Source organism: Panthera pardus, unplaced genomic scaffold (genome assembly GCF_024362965.1).
Source record: "Panthera pardus isolate Hobbes unplaced genomic scaffold, ASM2436296v1 HiC_scaffold_27, whole genome shotgun sequence".
Taxonomy (NCBI): domain Eukaryota; kingdom Metazoa; phylum Chordata; class Mammalia; order Carnivora; family Felidae; genus Panthera; species Panthera pardus.
In genome coordinates this window covers 82,986,240-83,002,659 of record NW_026526843.1, presented here as the reverse complement: position 1 = coordinate 83,002,659, position 16,420 = coordinate 82,986,240, and the positions used below count along the sequence as shown (strand labels likewise).

General features: G+C 52.8%; 1 protein-coding gene across 3 annotated transcripts; it reads left to right on the top strand.

Moving 5' to 3' along the window:
- The first annotated feature begins 1,035 nt into the window (after positions 1 to 1,035).
- Positions 1,036 to 15,828, top strand: SUV39H1 (SUV39H1 histone lysine methyltransferase). 3 transcript variants are annotated; one of them, XM_019417404.2, is made up of 6 exons: positions 1,036 to 1,126; positions 4,793 to 4,938; positions 6,416 to 7,078; positions 13,210 to 13,356; positions 13,439 to 13,568; positions 14,292 to 15,828. In XM_019417404.2, the coding sequence occupies exons 1-6, from the start codon at positions 1,054 to 1,056 to the stop codon at positions 14,423 to 14,425; spliced, it is 1,293 nt and encodes a 430-aa protein (XP_019272949.1). In that variant the 5' UTR covers positions 1,036 to 1,053; the 3' UTR covers positions 14,426 to 15,828. The 3 variants fall into 3 exon arrangements, with proteins under 3 accessions (XP_019272949.1, XP_019272951.1, XP_019272950.1); XM_019417406.2 differs by lacking the exon at positions 1,036 to 1,126 and adding an exon at positions 2,553 to 2,759; XM_019417405.2 differs by lacking the exon at positions 1,036 to 1,126 and adding an exon at positions 3,185 to 3,328.
- The last annotated feature ends 592 nt before the right edge of the window (positions 15,829 to 16,420 follow it).

Below are 16,420 nucleotides of genomic sequence, written 5' to 3'. Positions count from 1 at the left end.
GAGAACTCATGATACTGGTCACCCATGGTCTGTGCACTCATGTATGTGTAGTACAATCAAATATGAGGTTTACATTAAAAACAGATCAAACCTGTACAGCTTGGAATGGAAAAGACCTTATACTGGCCCCAGCACTAGGTAAGGCAATATACACAGTTGGCACTAAATTAATGCTGAATGAACAGACAAGTGGCTGGGAGTGGGACACAGTAATAACAAGGTGGCATCTTACTTTTGATATCTGAACAGATGCTAGTCGAGAAAGATTCTTTTCCACATGAGCTAGAGATGCCCCCACCCCAAGGTCACTCATCTGAGGTTTTACAGATGAAGAAACTGCCTAAGGTCACACAATGATGGAGCTAGTATTTGAACCAGATAGCTAGGCTCCAGGATCCACTACACTATATACAATGTTTGGGGAGGACCGAGGTATAAAAAATTAATAGAGGGAAACATTTCTAAAATGGACTCAGGATGCTAGAAGGGGAGGCTGGTAGAAGAAGCTTACCACTCAATATCAATTACAAGAAAGGTTGTCAATTACACACCCCCCCCCAAGAGAAGTATGTCAAAAGGCAAGAATGATCAATTACAGGCCCCTTGCAGGGAGAGATGTACATTGTATCTCCTACAAGAAACAGACTAGTCCTGCAACTCAGCCAATGACAACCCATCATCACTAGGAACTCTTACTTTTATCCAATAGACTTTGGTTCCAAACAACCCCTCCCAAATGCCTCCTTCTCCAGAATGTAACGTTCCTCTCCTTTGTTTATTGAACTGGCATATGGTTTTGCCACACCTTGCTAGTCTTGCATTGCAATTCTCAGCTATTCCTGAATAAATGCAGCTGTTGCTTGTTAAATAACTGGCGGTTTTTAACCTTAACAAAGGAATGTTTCCCAATACCCACGGACCCCCTACATGACCCCCCCGCCCCAGGCTCGGTCATGCTTTAAATCATCCTTGTGGGTTGGACAGGCGTCCTGGACTCCTGGGATGAGAAAGTTCTACCCGTCCAGGGAGACCGGGGGACATGCGAAGACCAGCATGTGTTCTAGAAGGAATAATGAATGCAAGAAGATGCGTGGTGGGATGTGCGCTGTTGACTGTTCCACTCGTGGTAAGCAGGGGCTGACATGCAACCTCAGACTGACCAGCCGTTTCTCCAACCAGCTCGTAGCTAGACTTAGCAGGCCATTTGCTTAACTGTATGACTGTTTGACTACATAACTCATGGACCAACAGGGAGAGGGGCAGTTTGAGGAACTGACAGTGCAATTTCCTGATGCTGTGGGGTACTCAATGTCTAACTAAATTACACCAGCCTGGGGCTGTCTGGGGCTGGTTGGTGGTCAGATAGTGTAAAGGATGGGCAGCCTCCTGAAGGACTGCCAGGCTGCCTGCCTGGGTGGCAGGACGTTGTGAATGGCCTGACTATTGCTAGGAGTCACATCTGGCCTGAGGGAGTGTCTGGATGTTATACTCTCTGATGAGGCGTAAGAGGGAATTTCATGCTGCCTGATGGAGAGATCTGTGACTGCCTGATAGGTAGCTGTATCTGGTGACTGTCCACCCTGGCCAAATCACGGCATGCTTGACAGACCCTGTAGTCAGATGCTGAGAATGGCTGCCTGGCTGATTGACAATATGATGAAGGGCAGTGAATGAGTCACAGGCCAACCGACCAATTGAAAGATCAGTGTAGCTGCTGGATTCAATGGCTGTGCCAGGCTGGAATCAAAGCCGCCTTGAGGCGGCCCCCTGGGTCAGAGGAGACTGATTGAATGACTGACCAATGTTGGGCATACCTTGCCTGAGAAGGGACAGGCTGCTGAGCCACTGTCAGGTGGCGTGGAGGCTTTAGTTGCTGTGACTGCTTTGAGGGAATAACTGCCTGATCATGGTGTGAATGAGGAGTAACCCGAGGGAATTAGAGAGTGACCAACTAGCATTGGATGCGTGACTGCCTGAGAGGGCGACAGAAGATGCTGACAGTGACAGACTGTCCTGAAGTAATAATCACGGCCTGCCTGAGGGCATGGCTGGTGGCTCTGAGATAGTTTTCCCAGGGGGATTCAGAGCTGCCCCTAGAGCAAGAGTAAATGGAGAGAGCGGCTGCTGGACTGTATGAAAGAGAGAGAGAGGGAATGACAGGTTGGCTGACAGGGTAGTTGTTAGCGCCGTGCGTCTGCCTGGAGGCAGGAATGGATGCTGCTGCTGTTGACTGACTGGCAGACAGCGTGAAGGGGGGGTGGTGGCGGAGTCTAAACAGTTCTCTGCGGTGATGGGCCCATTGTCTGATTCGAGTCTGGGGACTGTCCGTGGCGACAGTCCATCTTGGGAGTCACGGCCTGCTTTGGGTTAAAATGTGGTGACGACTGACTGACGGTGGTAATTGGGGGTCTGACAGGACAGAGAATCCCCCGTACGGCGGGCTGACAACGTGATTGGCTGACGACATAATAGGCCTGCGTACGGGCAGGGCCTCCGGCGAACTCAGTTGCCGCCGCCGCCGCCACCGCCCAGACGCACTCTGGGAAAGCTCTGGCGAGCACCCGCCTCCGGGACGGAGCGGGGTGGCGGGGAGGGGTCCGGTCACGGCTCGCCGGTTGGTCCGCGCGGGCGCTGCTCGCGGCGCCGCGCGGCCAATAGGCTGCGTGTTCTCGGCCACGCCCGCGCGAGCTCTCTTCTCGCGAGGCCGGTTAGGCCCGAATGTCGTTAGCCGTGGGGAAAGATGGCGGAAAATTTAAAAGGTGAAGCAGTGGCGGCAGCGGCGCGGGCCTGCTGGCCGGGCCGGGTGGGCTGGAGGGGTGGCGTCGCGGGCTCGGGGCCCCGGCGTCCGAGGCCACGGAGCCGGGAGCCGGAAGCCTGGCGCGGAAAGGATGGGGCTCAGGGAGCCCGGGCCTGGCGCGCGGGGCTGGGCGGGGCTGAGGGGAGGGGGCGCGTGCCTCGGAACGCGGCGGGCGCGGGGCTAAGTGGGGACGCGGGAGGGGGGCGCGCGCCTCTGATCGCGACCAGTCGGCGCGCGCACGCGCGGGGGCTTGTCGGGGAGGCCGCGCCCGCGCGCGGGAAAATCGGCCGCCGGTGACCGTTACCCGGTTGGTGTCCACGCGAGACGCCGGAAGGGGAGGGAAGGGAAGGGGACGGACCTCCTTTTCAGAGTGAGGGGACAGGGGACTCTTCAGGGAGAGGGTATCTTTTTTCAGCGTGATGGGGGAAGGGTTTGCTGTAGCGAAGACTCCCCCAGGAAGAGGGGAAGGGGGCTTCTCTAATAGAAGAGCTGGACTCCCTCGTGTGCAGGGAAAGAGGGGTGACTTTTCCAGTATGTTGGGGAGGGTGGGCTCCTCTGGGTGAGGAGAGCTGCGGGGAGGATGGGGTCCACAGTGTGAGGGGGACGTCTGAGGGGTAGGAATCCACCTGTGGTCAGTGCGGAGCGAGCTGCTGGAGATGTTACTTGGGACCGCTTCAGTGGGGTTTCAAATGCAAGTTAAGGGGGTTGAAAGGGAGAGTCATCATAGGGAGGAGAGGAAAGCGTGGGCACAGGCTTGAGTCTCCACTAGGCCTGCCTAAGTGGGGGGGGGGGGATGTGCACACGAAATAATTTTGCAAAGCTCTTGTACATTTTCAGGGTGACGTCTATAGTATTTCGTTATGACTTCAAATGTTTGGTTTTCGTAATGGGAGGTAGAGAATAATAATAGGATGAGGACTGACTGCATTTAGAATAAATGTTCCTGTGAAACGATTTGATAAAATGGCTTCTAAAGCACATTGTGCCTTGAATCAGAAGCCCTTTTTTTTTTTCTTTTTTAATCCATGTCTTGAAAATTTCTGGCAACCCCAGAAACATTCCAGTTATATTTGAAAGAATTGTCAATTACCTGTACTGTTCTGCTGGTTCCTGAATTCAGAGCATACTCCTTTGGGTGAGCTTTACCCTTCAGAGAAATGTAGATGAGACAGACCATCAAAATGCCGTGGGAAAAAATGTACCTTGTAGGTTTAAGGCACCCAGACTAATCATTCAAGGAAGCTTCCTGAAATCTAATACCACTCCGCAATCTCTTATTCATAATCCTGAAATCTAAAAAGCCCTGAAAACTTAAATTTGGTGTCAAAACTGGATTGTAAAGTGGGACTGTCTTGCCTCTTTATTTCTCCTACTTAATGTGAAAATTCTGATTATTGCTGCAGAACTATTAATATGTTTGTGGATTGATGTCCCTGACCATACAGAGGGTGTTAGGTAATGTATGGGGTATACCTAAAACTACATTTGTAAAAATCCAAGAAAATCTGAATTCCTAAACACCTCTAGCCCCAGGAGTTTCAGATAAGGGATCCCCGACCAGTCTTTCCAGTTAAGCTTTTGTTTGGTGCCTAGAGGTTGTAATCCCATCCCCACCCATTCCCTTGGGGCAATGCACCCTACTGAGGTGGGGGATTGTTCTCTTTATTTTGCTAAGTGGGGAGAGGGATGATTAGGTCCTGAACCCAAGGCAGGTTTGCTGGCAGTTTTAGGAACAGTACGGAAGCTCTGGGAATAGATTGCTTTAGGACAATCCCTGCAGCAGGTCTGCTTTGAGGTCTGCTGTACTAGGGGTAGCTCTGGAATGAGCACTGGGGTTTGAAGGAAGTGGCACAATTTCGTGGTAGAAGGGTCTTAGCATTGGTAAAGCCTGTGGATGAAGTCTCACTCAGAAGTTCCAAAGAGGATTTGAGGTCCCCTTTGATCCCTGGCTTCACCAGGATGCCCAGTAAGTTCTTTCTGGCTTCCTTGTTTTAGGCTGCAGTGTGTGTTGCAAGTCTTCTTGGAATCAGCTACAGGACCTGTGTCGCCTGGCCAAGCTCTCCTGCCCTGCCCTCGGCATCTCCAAGAGGAATCTCTATGACTTTGAAGTCGAGTACCTGTGTGATTACAAAAAGATCCGCGTGAGTCTGGGGTGACCATGGCCAGGGCAGGGGTGTGTCAAGGAAGCTGGCTTACTGCCCCCTTGCTCCCCACTGCCTGCATCTGTTTCCAAAGGGAGTTTTCTCCTCTGATTTTAAAAAATTAGGATTAGTAGGCCATCTTAGATCATCCTTGTTTTACAGGTGAGGAAACTAAGTGGCTTCCTCAGGGAGGCAGGAGCCAGAATGAATCCCCAAATAAATAAGTCTCTCTTGCCACCTCCACAGGAATACAGACCAAAGATTGAGATGCTGAGTCCAGGACTAGAGATGATGATAGCTAGCGGTTATTGAGCACTTTGAGTGGGCTGGGCACTTCCTCTCAGAAACTGCTTTAATCCTCCCAACAACAATGCAAAATGGGAACTATTACCAGCGCCAGAGGAGGTAATGGCAGGATAAAGAGTGGAGCCAGCATGCTTGGGTTCAGGTTTTGGCCCTGTAACCCCGGGATACTTACACAGATTCTCTGTGGTTCATTTTCCTCATCTGTAAAGTGGAGATGATGACTATCCGTGTCTAGCTCCTATAGAGTTATGAGGATTAAACTGGTTAGAACAGTACCTACTACATACTGGATACCGTAAAAATGTTTAGCTTTTTTTCTTATTTATAGATGAGGAAACTGAGGCCCAGCACAGTTAAATAACTTGCCTAAGGCCACACAGCCAGGGAGCAGCAGATTGAGGGTCTGACTGTAGAATCTGTGTAGTTAAACTGTATCGTATAGCTGCCTCTCTGCAAGAAAAGATCCCTCTGGCTGCTGAGTGGGGAGTGGACTGTAGGGGCCAGGGTAGACCTGGGTGGGGGGGCAGTGAGGAGGATACTACCGCAATCCAGGCAAGGGTTGACACTGGTGGCAGTGACGATGGTTTGAAGTGGTCGGATTCTGGATGTAGTGTGAAGGTGAGCTGACAGGGTTTGCTGAGGGTGGATGTGGGAGTGAGAAGAAGTCAGTCATGACTCCCAAGAGTTGGGGCCTGAACAGCTAGAGGGAGGGAGCTGATGAGAGGGAAGAAAGGGGAGGAAGCAGGTTAAATTAAAACTTGAAATTTGGGCAATAATAAGGCGGAGAATGGGATTTGAACTAGGGATCCTCAGTCTAGAGCCCATGTTTTTTTCTTTATATGGTGGGGTGGGGTGTAGAGGAGAGAGAGAGACAGAGACCAAGACAGAGAATCTCAAGCAGGCGCCATGCTCCTGGCAGAGCCTGACAGAGGGCTCAATCCCTTGACCCTGGGATCATGACCTGAGCCGAAATCAAGAGTCAGCTGCTCAACTGAGCCACCCAGGCACCCCTAGAGCCCATGCTTTTTAACCACTGCATGGAGTCATTCCAGAAGAGATGAGGGGATGGTTTGGGTGCTCTCCACTGGCTTTGGGATGTCAGTCCCAGGAGTGCTGGTCCAAGGGTTTTGCCACTTATGGTGCCCCCCTCCATCCCCTGGTCCCCCAACAGGAACAAGAGTATTACCTGGTAAAATGGCGTGGATACCCAGACTCAGAGAGCACCTGGGAGCCACGGCAGAATCTCAAGTGTGTGCGCATTCTCAAGCAGTTCCACAAGGACTTAGAAAGGGAGCTGCTCCGGCGGCACCAACGGTCAAAGCCACCTCGGCACCTGGACCCAAGCTTGGCCAACTACCTGGTACAGAAGGCCAAGCAGAGGCGGGCGCTCCGGCGCTGGGAGCAGGAGCTCAATGCCAAACGCAGCCACCTGGGACGCATCACGGTGGAGAACGAGGTGGACCTGGACGGCCCCCCGCGGGCTTTCGTATACATCAACGAGTACCGTGTGGGTGAGGGCATCACCCTCAACCAGGTGGCAGTGGGCTGTGAGTGCCAGGACTGTCTGTGGGCACCCGCTGGAGGCTGCTGCCCTGGGGCATCACTGCACAAGTTTGCCTATAATGACCAGGGTCAGGTGCGGCTGCGCGCCGGGCTGCCCATCTACGAGTGCAACTCCCGCTGCCGCTGCGGCTATGACTGCCCCAACCGCGTGGTACAGAAAGGCATCCGCTATGACCTCTGCATCTTCCGCACGGATGATGGGCGTGGCTGGGGTGTCCGCACGCTGGAGAAGATCCGCAAGAACAGCTTCGTCATGGAGTACGTGGGAGAGGTAGGGAGACGGGACCCGGTGTGGTGTGCGCGCGTGTGTAGCTCTTCCCACCATGTGCTCACATTGTGTGTGCCCAGCTCGCCTCACTGTGTGCCTGTGACTTCCCTGCTTTTCCTGTCCAGGGAAAGGTGGGGGTGTTTAACCTGAGTGTGATAGGGACACCCTGGCAGGGGCACGTATTTCAAGCTGGTAGTTGAAAGCACATTGAAGTACTTCTGTACTAGGTTTAACCTCCTAAGGGTACCTAGCAACGAGGAAAGTGGGAACTGAAATCCAGGCAGCGTTCCTTTTAATAGGCATTGTGGTCTGCACAAGGTTGCGTCACCCAAAAAGGCACTATTTCTCATTTCACAAGGGTCCAGCTTACCGCCAAGCAGTGTCTAACCAGGAGGAGCACCTTTGACTAATCTGCCCAAAGGAACACGATCACTCTGGAGTAGGATGTACACATGCCTTATGTTGGCTGCCTCTTTCTCCAGACTTGCGGGACACTGGGGAAAGCCTGTGTATACAGTTGACCCTGGAACAACACAGGGGAGGCGGGGCGAGGGGGAGGTTAGGGGCTCCCAGCACATGCAGTCAAATTTGCATGTGACTTTTACTCCCCAGAAACTTCACTACTAATAGCCAGCCTACTGTTGACCTCACCTATAACATAAACAGTTGACTAATACATATTTTATAAGTTACGTGTATTATATACTGTATTCTTACAACAGAAGAAGTAACCTTTACGGTACTACACTGTATTTGTCAGAATCTGCATGTAAGTGGACCCACAGGGTTCAAATCTGTGTTATTCAAGGGTCAGCTGTATTAGGCAGGCTAACCGATATACCAAACAACCCTCAGATCTTAGTGGCTTTACACACTAGAAGTCTGTTTGCTCCTATAACAGTCAGTCCATCATGGGTATTTGGGTAGTATCTTTCTATACAGTGGTGAGGCCACCTAGGCTCCTTCCCTCTTGTGTATTTGCTGTGCCTTCAAGCCTTGGAGCCACCCCTGATCCTCACTCAGCATTGCTGGCAAGTGGGCTGAGAGGGTGGAAGGAGAGGTTGCTAATGGTCCAGGCTTGGACACGGTACCCATCACTTCTGCCCACACCCACTGCCTGGAACTGAGTCACTGGCTTCAACCTCGGTGCAAGGGAGGCTGGGAACTGTGATTTAGCTATGTGCCCAGGTGGAAAACAAAAGGAGTTCGAGTAACCAGCAAGGGTCTATAACAGCAGGTGTCATGTTCTAAGGTGAAATGTGGTGGGCATTTGGGGGTGGAGCCGTTCTTTTTATGTAGGACCATCTCCTGCATTGGGGAACATTTAACATCCCTGGGTTTTGACCATTTAAATCCATGTGTGTGCTGTCATGGTGACAACCCAAATATCTTCCTGTTTACACAGGTCTCTTAGGGGTGTGATATGGTTGGGAAGGGACACACACCTAAGGGTGTCCACACTATAGTAATGACACTGGTGGAGGGGAGAGGCTTCCAGTGATGAACTATAGAGTCATAGCCCCAGGGGGCAGAGATGACCTAGAGGCAGAGCAGTCTACACTGCAGAGAGGACCCTGATAGTCTAGACAGGAAGTCCACATCCAGATAATCCTGATGGTCTGGTGAAAGAAATGTCCACACATCAAAGGACCTAACAGTCTTGGGGGAGGAGGAGGTGGCCACACCCTAAAGGGTTCCTGACAGTCTGGGGTGGGGGTCCTGACAATTTGCAGGAAGAGAGGTCTATGTCCCAGAGTGACCAGGAGGAAGAGAGCAAGCTCTCCACACTCCCGAGAACCCTGGTGGTCCGACTTAGGAAGTGTCCACACTCATACTGTCCTGACAATCAGGAAAAAGAAGTGTCCTCACCCCAGAGGGATCAGGACAGTCTAAAGGAGGTCAGGTTTATACGTAAGAGAACTCTGGCAGCCTGGAAGAAATGTCCACATCCTCAGTGTCCTTACACTCTGGAGGAGGTGTCCAGACCTCGGAGGGATGCTACAGTGTAGAGTAGATGTTAACAGCCTAGAGGGATGTCACCAGTCTGAAGAAATATGTGTGTACACTCCAGAGCCCCTGACAGTCTGGAGGAGGACATATCCAGCCCCCACAGGAACCTGACAGTTCAGAGAAGGGAGTGTCTCCAGCCTCGCTGTACTGACAATCTTGAGGAAAAGTTCTTTATAACAGAGGATCCTGACAAGTGAAGAAGAGGGAGAGTCCACAGTCCCCAGGCACCCCAGAGTCCCCTGGTCAGGATGCTGTTCTGGCTGCTCTTCGTGTCTACTGTTCCATGCTATAAACATTGGGGCTTCCGGGGCTTCTCACCTCAGTCCCCACTCTTCCCACTCCACACACTCTCCTCAAGCTATTACTTGACCTCCTTCCTGCCACATTCTGTGACTTCCAGGCCCCCTTCTGACACTCTCAGAGCTGTGGGGCTTCCTGATGGCACTATAGGCCCCCAAACACTGCCAGAGCCAAACTCCTCTTCGTGCGTCCCCTGTAAGGAGGCAGCACAGCCAAATGGTTGGGGGGGTGTGTGGAGCCCTGGAGCCCGACTGCCTGAGGTTGGAGCCTAGCTTCACCACTCAGCAGCAGTCACTTACCCTCTTTGTGTCTGTTTCCCAGTCTGTAGAATGGGGGTGATAGTAGCAGCCACATCATTCACTTGTTATAAGATTGAAATGAGTTATGATGTGTGCAGCGCTTGGAGGAAGCCCTCTAACAGTAAGCCTTCAATATGTGTTAGCCATTACAGTCCAAAATCCAGAAAATCCCAAATGCTCAGAAACCCCAAAGTTTTTTGTAACCCATCTGGCTATAAAACCCAACCAGACCTGATAGGGGCCTATTTGTAGTTTATTTATCCCACTTGGGGTGAATATTCGTGAATTTCATCGTAGAACTATTAACTTACTCCGTTCCATGGTGCTGTCCCAGACCCTACCTGATGTCCTGTAATGGAGGGCATGCACCCCATACCTGTTCACCACACTATCCTTCTATGCTCTGGACATAACATTCACTCTCCCGTCTCTGCACCAACAGCCCTTCCACATATGTGAGCTGCCCTTCCTTGCCTTCGCACCCTTCCACATTCTGTCCGAACATCCCCACCCTCACCCAGAAGAGAACAACAGCCCGTTTTATCCATTCTGAAACCTGAATTCTCTTCATATTTTAACGACGCTGAAATGAAGATGAGTCTCACTTAATTAGTTTAATTAAATGATGGCGCATCATTTAATTAGCTGTTTTTCCTTTCTTGGGAAAGGGCACATAAAATAAGGGAGCATGTTAGATTCGGACAAAATCACTACTCAGCCATTCCTAACATTGCTCCGTGTCCTAGCTAAAGCAAAAAGAGAAACCTCTTTCACGACCCCGATTGCATTGGATGTTTACAGTAATAGCTCCTGCCAGTTGGGATTATTGTCATTGTCACCCCCATTCTACAGATGAGAACTGAGTCCCAGAGAGGTATAGTAACGTGCTCAGAGTCATCAGGCTAATAGGTAAAAAAGAAGGTCCAAGTGTCTAAAGTTGGTGTGCTGCCAGACCTGGTGAAGGGTTGTGGGTTTTTTGTTGTTGTTGTTGTTTGTTTGTTTTGGCTGAGGAAACAGGCAGAAGGAGAGAACATTCAGGATCCCATATCCAGATGGGGGCAGAGCAGTGACCAGACTCTAAGTCTTCTGGTTACTGTTCACCGTCAACACCTTTTCCAGGCTGCTAGCTTATAGCCCATCTGTCTTCCCCAGTCATTCTGGAGAGCTGCTAGGGAGCAGGGACATGGCCTGCTGTGTTTCCGAATTTTCAGGGCACACTCGCCCTTACAGAGTGGGATTGGAAAGAAAGAAGACCAAGAAGGAGCCGTTTGTGCCCTGGAGGGCTCACCCTGTGACTCACTCTTGGTGAGACTCGGGGAGCAGGTAGAGGCAGAACAGGCGGGAAGATGGAGACCAGGGAGGATGTGGAATGGAAATAGCTGGCTCGGACACCACCCAGCATGCTGTGAGCCAGCAGAGGCTGCCCTTCAGTCCCAGGGCTTCAGAGAGCTTCGGGGAGGCAGCAGCTTCCTCACGGCGACTGGGGATCAGGAGGTTCAAGAATACTGCAGAGAAGTCACGTCTGTTGTGCTGACTCAACAAGGAAAGAGTATGTGTTCTCAGGAGGTGAAGGGAGACTGACCCTGATGAACTCCTCCTCAGAACACTTCTGTGGCTCCTACTGCATCCCTCAGGAGAGAGTCCCCGCTCTTCAACCTGGTGTCAAAGCCCTTTTCTGACCTGTAGCTTGCTTTAGATGGTGTATTGCTTTTTTACTGCCCTGGGAATCCTAAGCACCGTGTTTTCCGATCAGCATCATGCACTGCAGATATCCAAATCCATTTCTCTTTTACTAGACTGTGACCCCTGAGGGCCAGGACCAAGCCTGGTTCCTTTGTCTCCCCTGACCCAACTGTGACTCCCAACAGGGGCCCAGCCTGGTCCCTGTCTCTCTCCCTGCAGACACTGGCCCCTGAGCACTGGGACCAGGCACAGGATAGGCCTCATAAAAAAATGCACCGAATGAGTGAGTGAACAAACCAGCACAAATTGGGAGTGTCAGGGAGGCAGGTTCCTCAGAATGGAGCTTGAGTGCAGGGCAGTGAGCACTGTGGCCTGAGGGGTAGACCCTGGTCTTCTCAAGGTGTTGATTAGGAATTGGATCAGAGCAGAGACTGGAGGTGCTGGTGTAAGAGGCAGGGAGGAGACCGGACACCAGTGCAGCCATCCTGGCTGGCAAAAGTGGAGGGTGGTGAGGACTGGAAGTAGGAAGGGCATGGTCATGGCTGGCATGAGGGCGAGCAAGGAAGGAAGCCAGGGCAGCTTTGGGTTTGTGTCGAGTGGCAGGGGTGGTGGTGGCTAGTGGGTCTCTGATGAAGGGAGGGGGGAAGAAAGGGTGTGGGGGGAAGAGAGTGTTGGAGTTGCTTTTAGGACCTCTGCAGGACTGAGGATAGGTTACTGGGCTAGAGAGCAGAGTAAAAATAAAGGGTACTCATGGTGTTTCTGCTTTGTGCTGTGCGGGCACTTGTCTCTGAGGGGTTCGCAGAGGTAGCTGGAAGCCCAGGGGTGGAGAATGAGATCTGCCCCAGTCTGGAGGCAACCTAGGCTGAGGAGCAGGCAGTCTTGGGGTCCACAAGACCCTCAGCCAGAGTCGGGCATGGTTGGCTGTGCCTGGGAATTACCAGAAGGCAAGGCTGTGGTTGGCTGGGGGTAGAGGAGGGAACACGAGGGGTGGAGAGGCGGGGGCTTTCCAGGACATCCAGGGACCCATCTGGGGAAGAGGAAATGCCCACTGCTGTCTTAGATCCTGGCTGCTGGCACTGTGCAGCATCAGGGCTGAAGGAGGGTCTCTTTCCCGTGTTCTTGCCTCCTTTCTTACACCTTCTGCCTCTGAGATTCTGGCCTCTGCTTCTTTCTTGCTATCTTATCTTAGACTCTCAACAGGGGTCTTGATCTTCTCTCTGGACCAGGGTCTTTAGTATTAAGATTCTGTCTAAGTCTCTGCCTTGAGCTCTCTTGTCTGAGTCTCCTTTCCATTCATTCCATCTCCCTTTCCCACTGGTCCAGGCCACTTTTTCCTTTCCGTGTCCTCCACCCCTCCTTGTTCACAGCCCAGCGCTGGTGCCTTCTCTTGTGCTGGGTCTCACAGCACCTCAGGCTCTCTTCTCTTGCAGCCTCTCTCTTTCTCTCCCACTCGCCCACCCCTCTCTGTGAGCCCTGGGTCCTTCTCTTGCCTTTTATCTGCTTAGCGTGTCTCACTATGGGTCTCTTTGTCTCACTCCTGGACCTTGTGGCCAGCCTCTGTCCACCATTGAGAGACACCATGCCATCCAGAGGCCTGAGGAGGGATGGGTGGTGGGCAGCTGAGGCCCAGCGCCCTTCTTAAGGGGGGCTCACAGACCCTCTGCATCACAGCACCCCCCCCCCCCCCGCCATGTATCCATACCTGCTACCCCTGCTGAGCCAGCCACAGCTCTGCTCACTTGTTCTCCTGGCCCAGGGGGGGCCAGGCTGGGGGTCAGGAGCTGTGCTGGTTTTCCTGAGCCTTCTTGGCCATTCTCCCCTCCCCTACGGCCCTCTCCCCAGATCATTACCTCAGAGGAGGCGGAGCGGCGGGGCCAGATCTACGACCGCCAGGGCGCCACCTACCTCTTCGACCTGGACTACGTGGAGGATGTGTACACCGTGGATGCAGCCTATTATGGCAACATCTCCCACTTTGTCAACCACAGTGTGGGTACCCCACAGGCGGGCGGGGGTCGGGAGGAGCAGGCTCGGGCCCCTCCTCACCCTCCCGCTGTTCTTTTTCGCCTAGTGTGACCCCAACCTCCAGGTGTACAACGTCTTCATAGACAACCTTGATGAGCGACTGCCCCGCATCGCTTTCTTTGCCACAAGAACCATCCGGGCAGGCGAGGAGCTCACCTTTGATTACAACATGCAAGGTGGGGGTGGCAAGGGACTGGGGGCAGGGGCATACAATGACATGGGACACAAGGACCCCTCCCCAAGGAGCTTTAAGATGCTCTTCCTGACTCCCAGCCTCCCATCTGGATTCCTGGACCTCTGCCTACCTTTCGGGGGTCCCCTCATTTCCAATCCCTGGACCCCAACCCTGAGACACTCATACAGACTTTTCCTAAAGACTCCTGGGGAGGATGTTTGGCTCGAGAGTTCAGATATTCCTCCTGACTCATCTGAATTTCCCCAGTCACCCAACCCTCCTCACTCCTAACCCCCTTGGCCTTGCTCATTCCAAGCATCTGGACACTCTTGGGGTCTCCAACCAGTCCCCTTCTTGACAAGCTAGCCACCTCGGAGACACTCAAGGGGTGGGGGGAGATCTTTGACAGGAGAGTTCAGATGTCCCTCTGGACGTCTAGGTGACCATTCCTGACTTCTGTCTGACATGGCCCTCCCCCATGACAGCCCCCTGCCTCCCTCCAAAACCCCTACCTCCAGCCATCTTACTAACACCTGAACACCCCATCCACCACGAGTGCTGAGCCCAGACCACCAACCCCACAACCCCTACCTGACCCAAATCCCAGATGTGCTCCCAGCACCCAAGATTCCTGGGTCTTATGGTGAAAAGGGCAGCGGGACACTTCACCTTGGCCTTCTAACAAGTCCCCTCCCCCCTGCCTTCCCTGGCTGTGACTCCACAGTGGACCCCGTGGACATGGAGAGCACCCGCATGGACTCCAACTTTGGCCTGGCCGGGCTCCCCGGCTCCCCCAAGAAGCGGGTCCGTATTGAATGCAAGTGTGGGACTGAATCCTGCCGCAAATACCTCTTCTAGCCCTTTGAAGTCTGAGACCAGACTGACAGTGGGGGCCTAAAGCCGCCTGCCCCACCTACCCACCGCTGCCCTCCTGTTGAGGAATGACTGCCTGGGCCTCCTGCCTGCCTCTACCTGCCCCCACCTGCCCCGTGCTTGGGCCTGTGGGCTTGTGGTGAGGACTGACTGACTCTAGGAGCCCCTTTTCCCTGTCCCAGCCCCATCTGTGGGTTGCACTTACAAACCCCCACCCACCTTCAGAAGTAATTTCAGAACACCAGGACTTTTTGCAGCTGAGAATCATGGCCTATACAGGAAGTCCAAGGGATGAGCCCCAGCCCAGCCCCAGAATAGAACTGTTTTTGCACCTGCTTCTGCCTGGAACTTGGGTCTGTTGCAGGCTCTCTCCCTACTGCCCCAAGGGTGTGGGGAAGCAGTCCCAGGGCAGGCGGACATCAGAGCCTGGAGTTCCCAGCCCAGATGTTTCCCCTACCACAGAAACTTTGTACTAGTGAAAGAAAGGGGATCTCCAGGGCTGGGGCTGCGGCTGGTTTCTGCTTATGCTCCTGTACCGGGTCGTGTCGTGCCCAAGAGTCCTAGGGTCTTTTTCAGGGTTGCACAGCTGAGAAATGGACGTTCTTATGCCACTGGAAGAGAAGTGGGTGCTCACGGCCCACTGACCAGTGAGAGGAAGGCAGTCCAGATTTTGCCAGTGCTTAAGGTGGGCTGGGTCTGAACTCGCCTTGGGAGTGCATATAGAAAGGCACCCGGGGCTCTTGAGAGTGTGGAGGGTAATGGGAGCCCTGACCTGGGGCGTGATGACTGCTGGGACTACTTAGAGCTGGAACCAAGACCTAGCTAGGCTGTAGATAGCACTTAGGACAAAAATGTGCATTGATGGGGTGTTGATGAGGTGCCAGGCACTGGGCAGAGCACCTGCTCCACGTGGATTGTCTCAGGGAAGCCTTGGAAATTATGGAGGTGGACCCCAGGAAAGGGTGCATGTGGCAGAAGGCAAAGTGCAGGCCAAGAATGGGGGTGGGGCGGGCATGGTTTATCCATGAGGGTACGATGAGGTGAGAGGGGAGCCTCTGCCAGCCCCAGCCCTCTGCACTCCCTTTCGGTCCGCTGGCCTCAAAAGTGACCTGCCCGCAAACGTACAGAAGGCAAAGGCTCTGATGGCTGCCTTGCCCCCTTGCTTCCCCCATGAGGTCTTCTCTAGGAAGCCTTCCCTGACCACCTGTGCTCAGAGTGCCCCTACGTGAGACTGTGTGCCCTGCCACCAGATGCCAGGTCTGTGTGTCTGTGTGTCTGTCTGTGTCCGTGCTTCCTGCCCCCCAGACTGACCTTCAGGCATGGACTGAATCTGATTCTCCTGTTGTATATCCCTTGGCCCTACCCAGCCTGGGGTGGGCATCAATAAATCGTTGACTGAACAAAGCAAGGTGTGGGGATTGAAGGCCTTGTGTAGGTGGGGGTGGGGGGGCACAAGAGGCTGGGTGCTGGGGTGCCTGGGAACATTTTCCTCAGACTGCAGCCATTTGGTACAATGCTCCCTACAGGGTACCATTTGCACCATCACCCATGTAACGTGTGACCTAAAATAAGCTTGCCTTTTAATTTTTCAAATATACTGTAAAAGTGAAGTAAATCCACTGTTGTTTAAATGGACTATTATCATTTACCATAAACAAAAATCACTAAGAGAAAGACGGTGGAAATACAGAAATAGGATATAATTTGAGCTGGACTCTCCCTTGCTCTTACAGGCTTTGAACCCAGAGCCTACCTACTGCATTCAAAGAGAAAAGTCTACGCATGCTGGGGGAAACTTTCTGCAAATACTTATTGAGTGCCTGTAGGTGCCAGGGTAGAAAACCGAGAACAGAGATGACATTCCTGTTAAACTTGTTTCCATCACCCCTCAGTCGGGAATGTGAGCCAGTGCCCTTTGGTTTGTTCAGAGACCTCACATGCTGTGACACAGATACCTATTTTGAAGACTGTGCACACAGG

Excerpts from the sequence above, each read along its gene's own strand:
- SUV39H1 (XM_019417405.2), top strand. The coding sequence starts at position 3,217 with ATGGGGGAAGGGTTTGCTGTAGCGAAGACTCCCCCAGGAAGAGGGGAA. Across the intron at positions 3,329-4,792 it reads AAAGAGGGGTGACTTTTCCA|GCTGCAGTGTGTGTTGCAAG; the intron begins GTATGTTGGGGA and ends TCCTTGTTTTAG. Across the intron at positions 4,939-6,415 it reads GTGATTACAAAAAGATCCGC|GAACAAGAGTATTACCTGGT; the intron begins GTGAGTCTGGGG and ends GTCCCCCAACAG.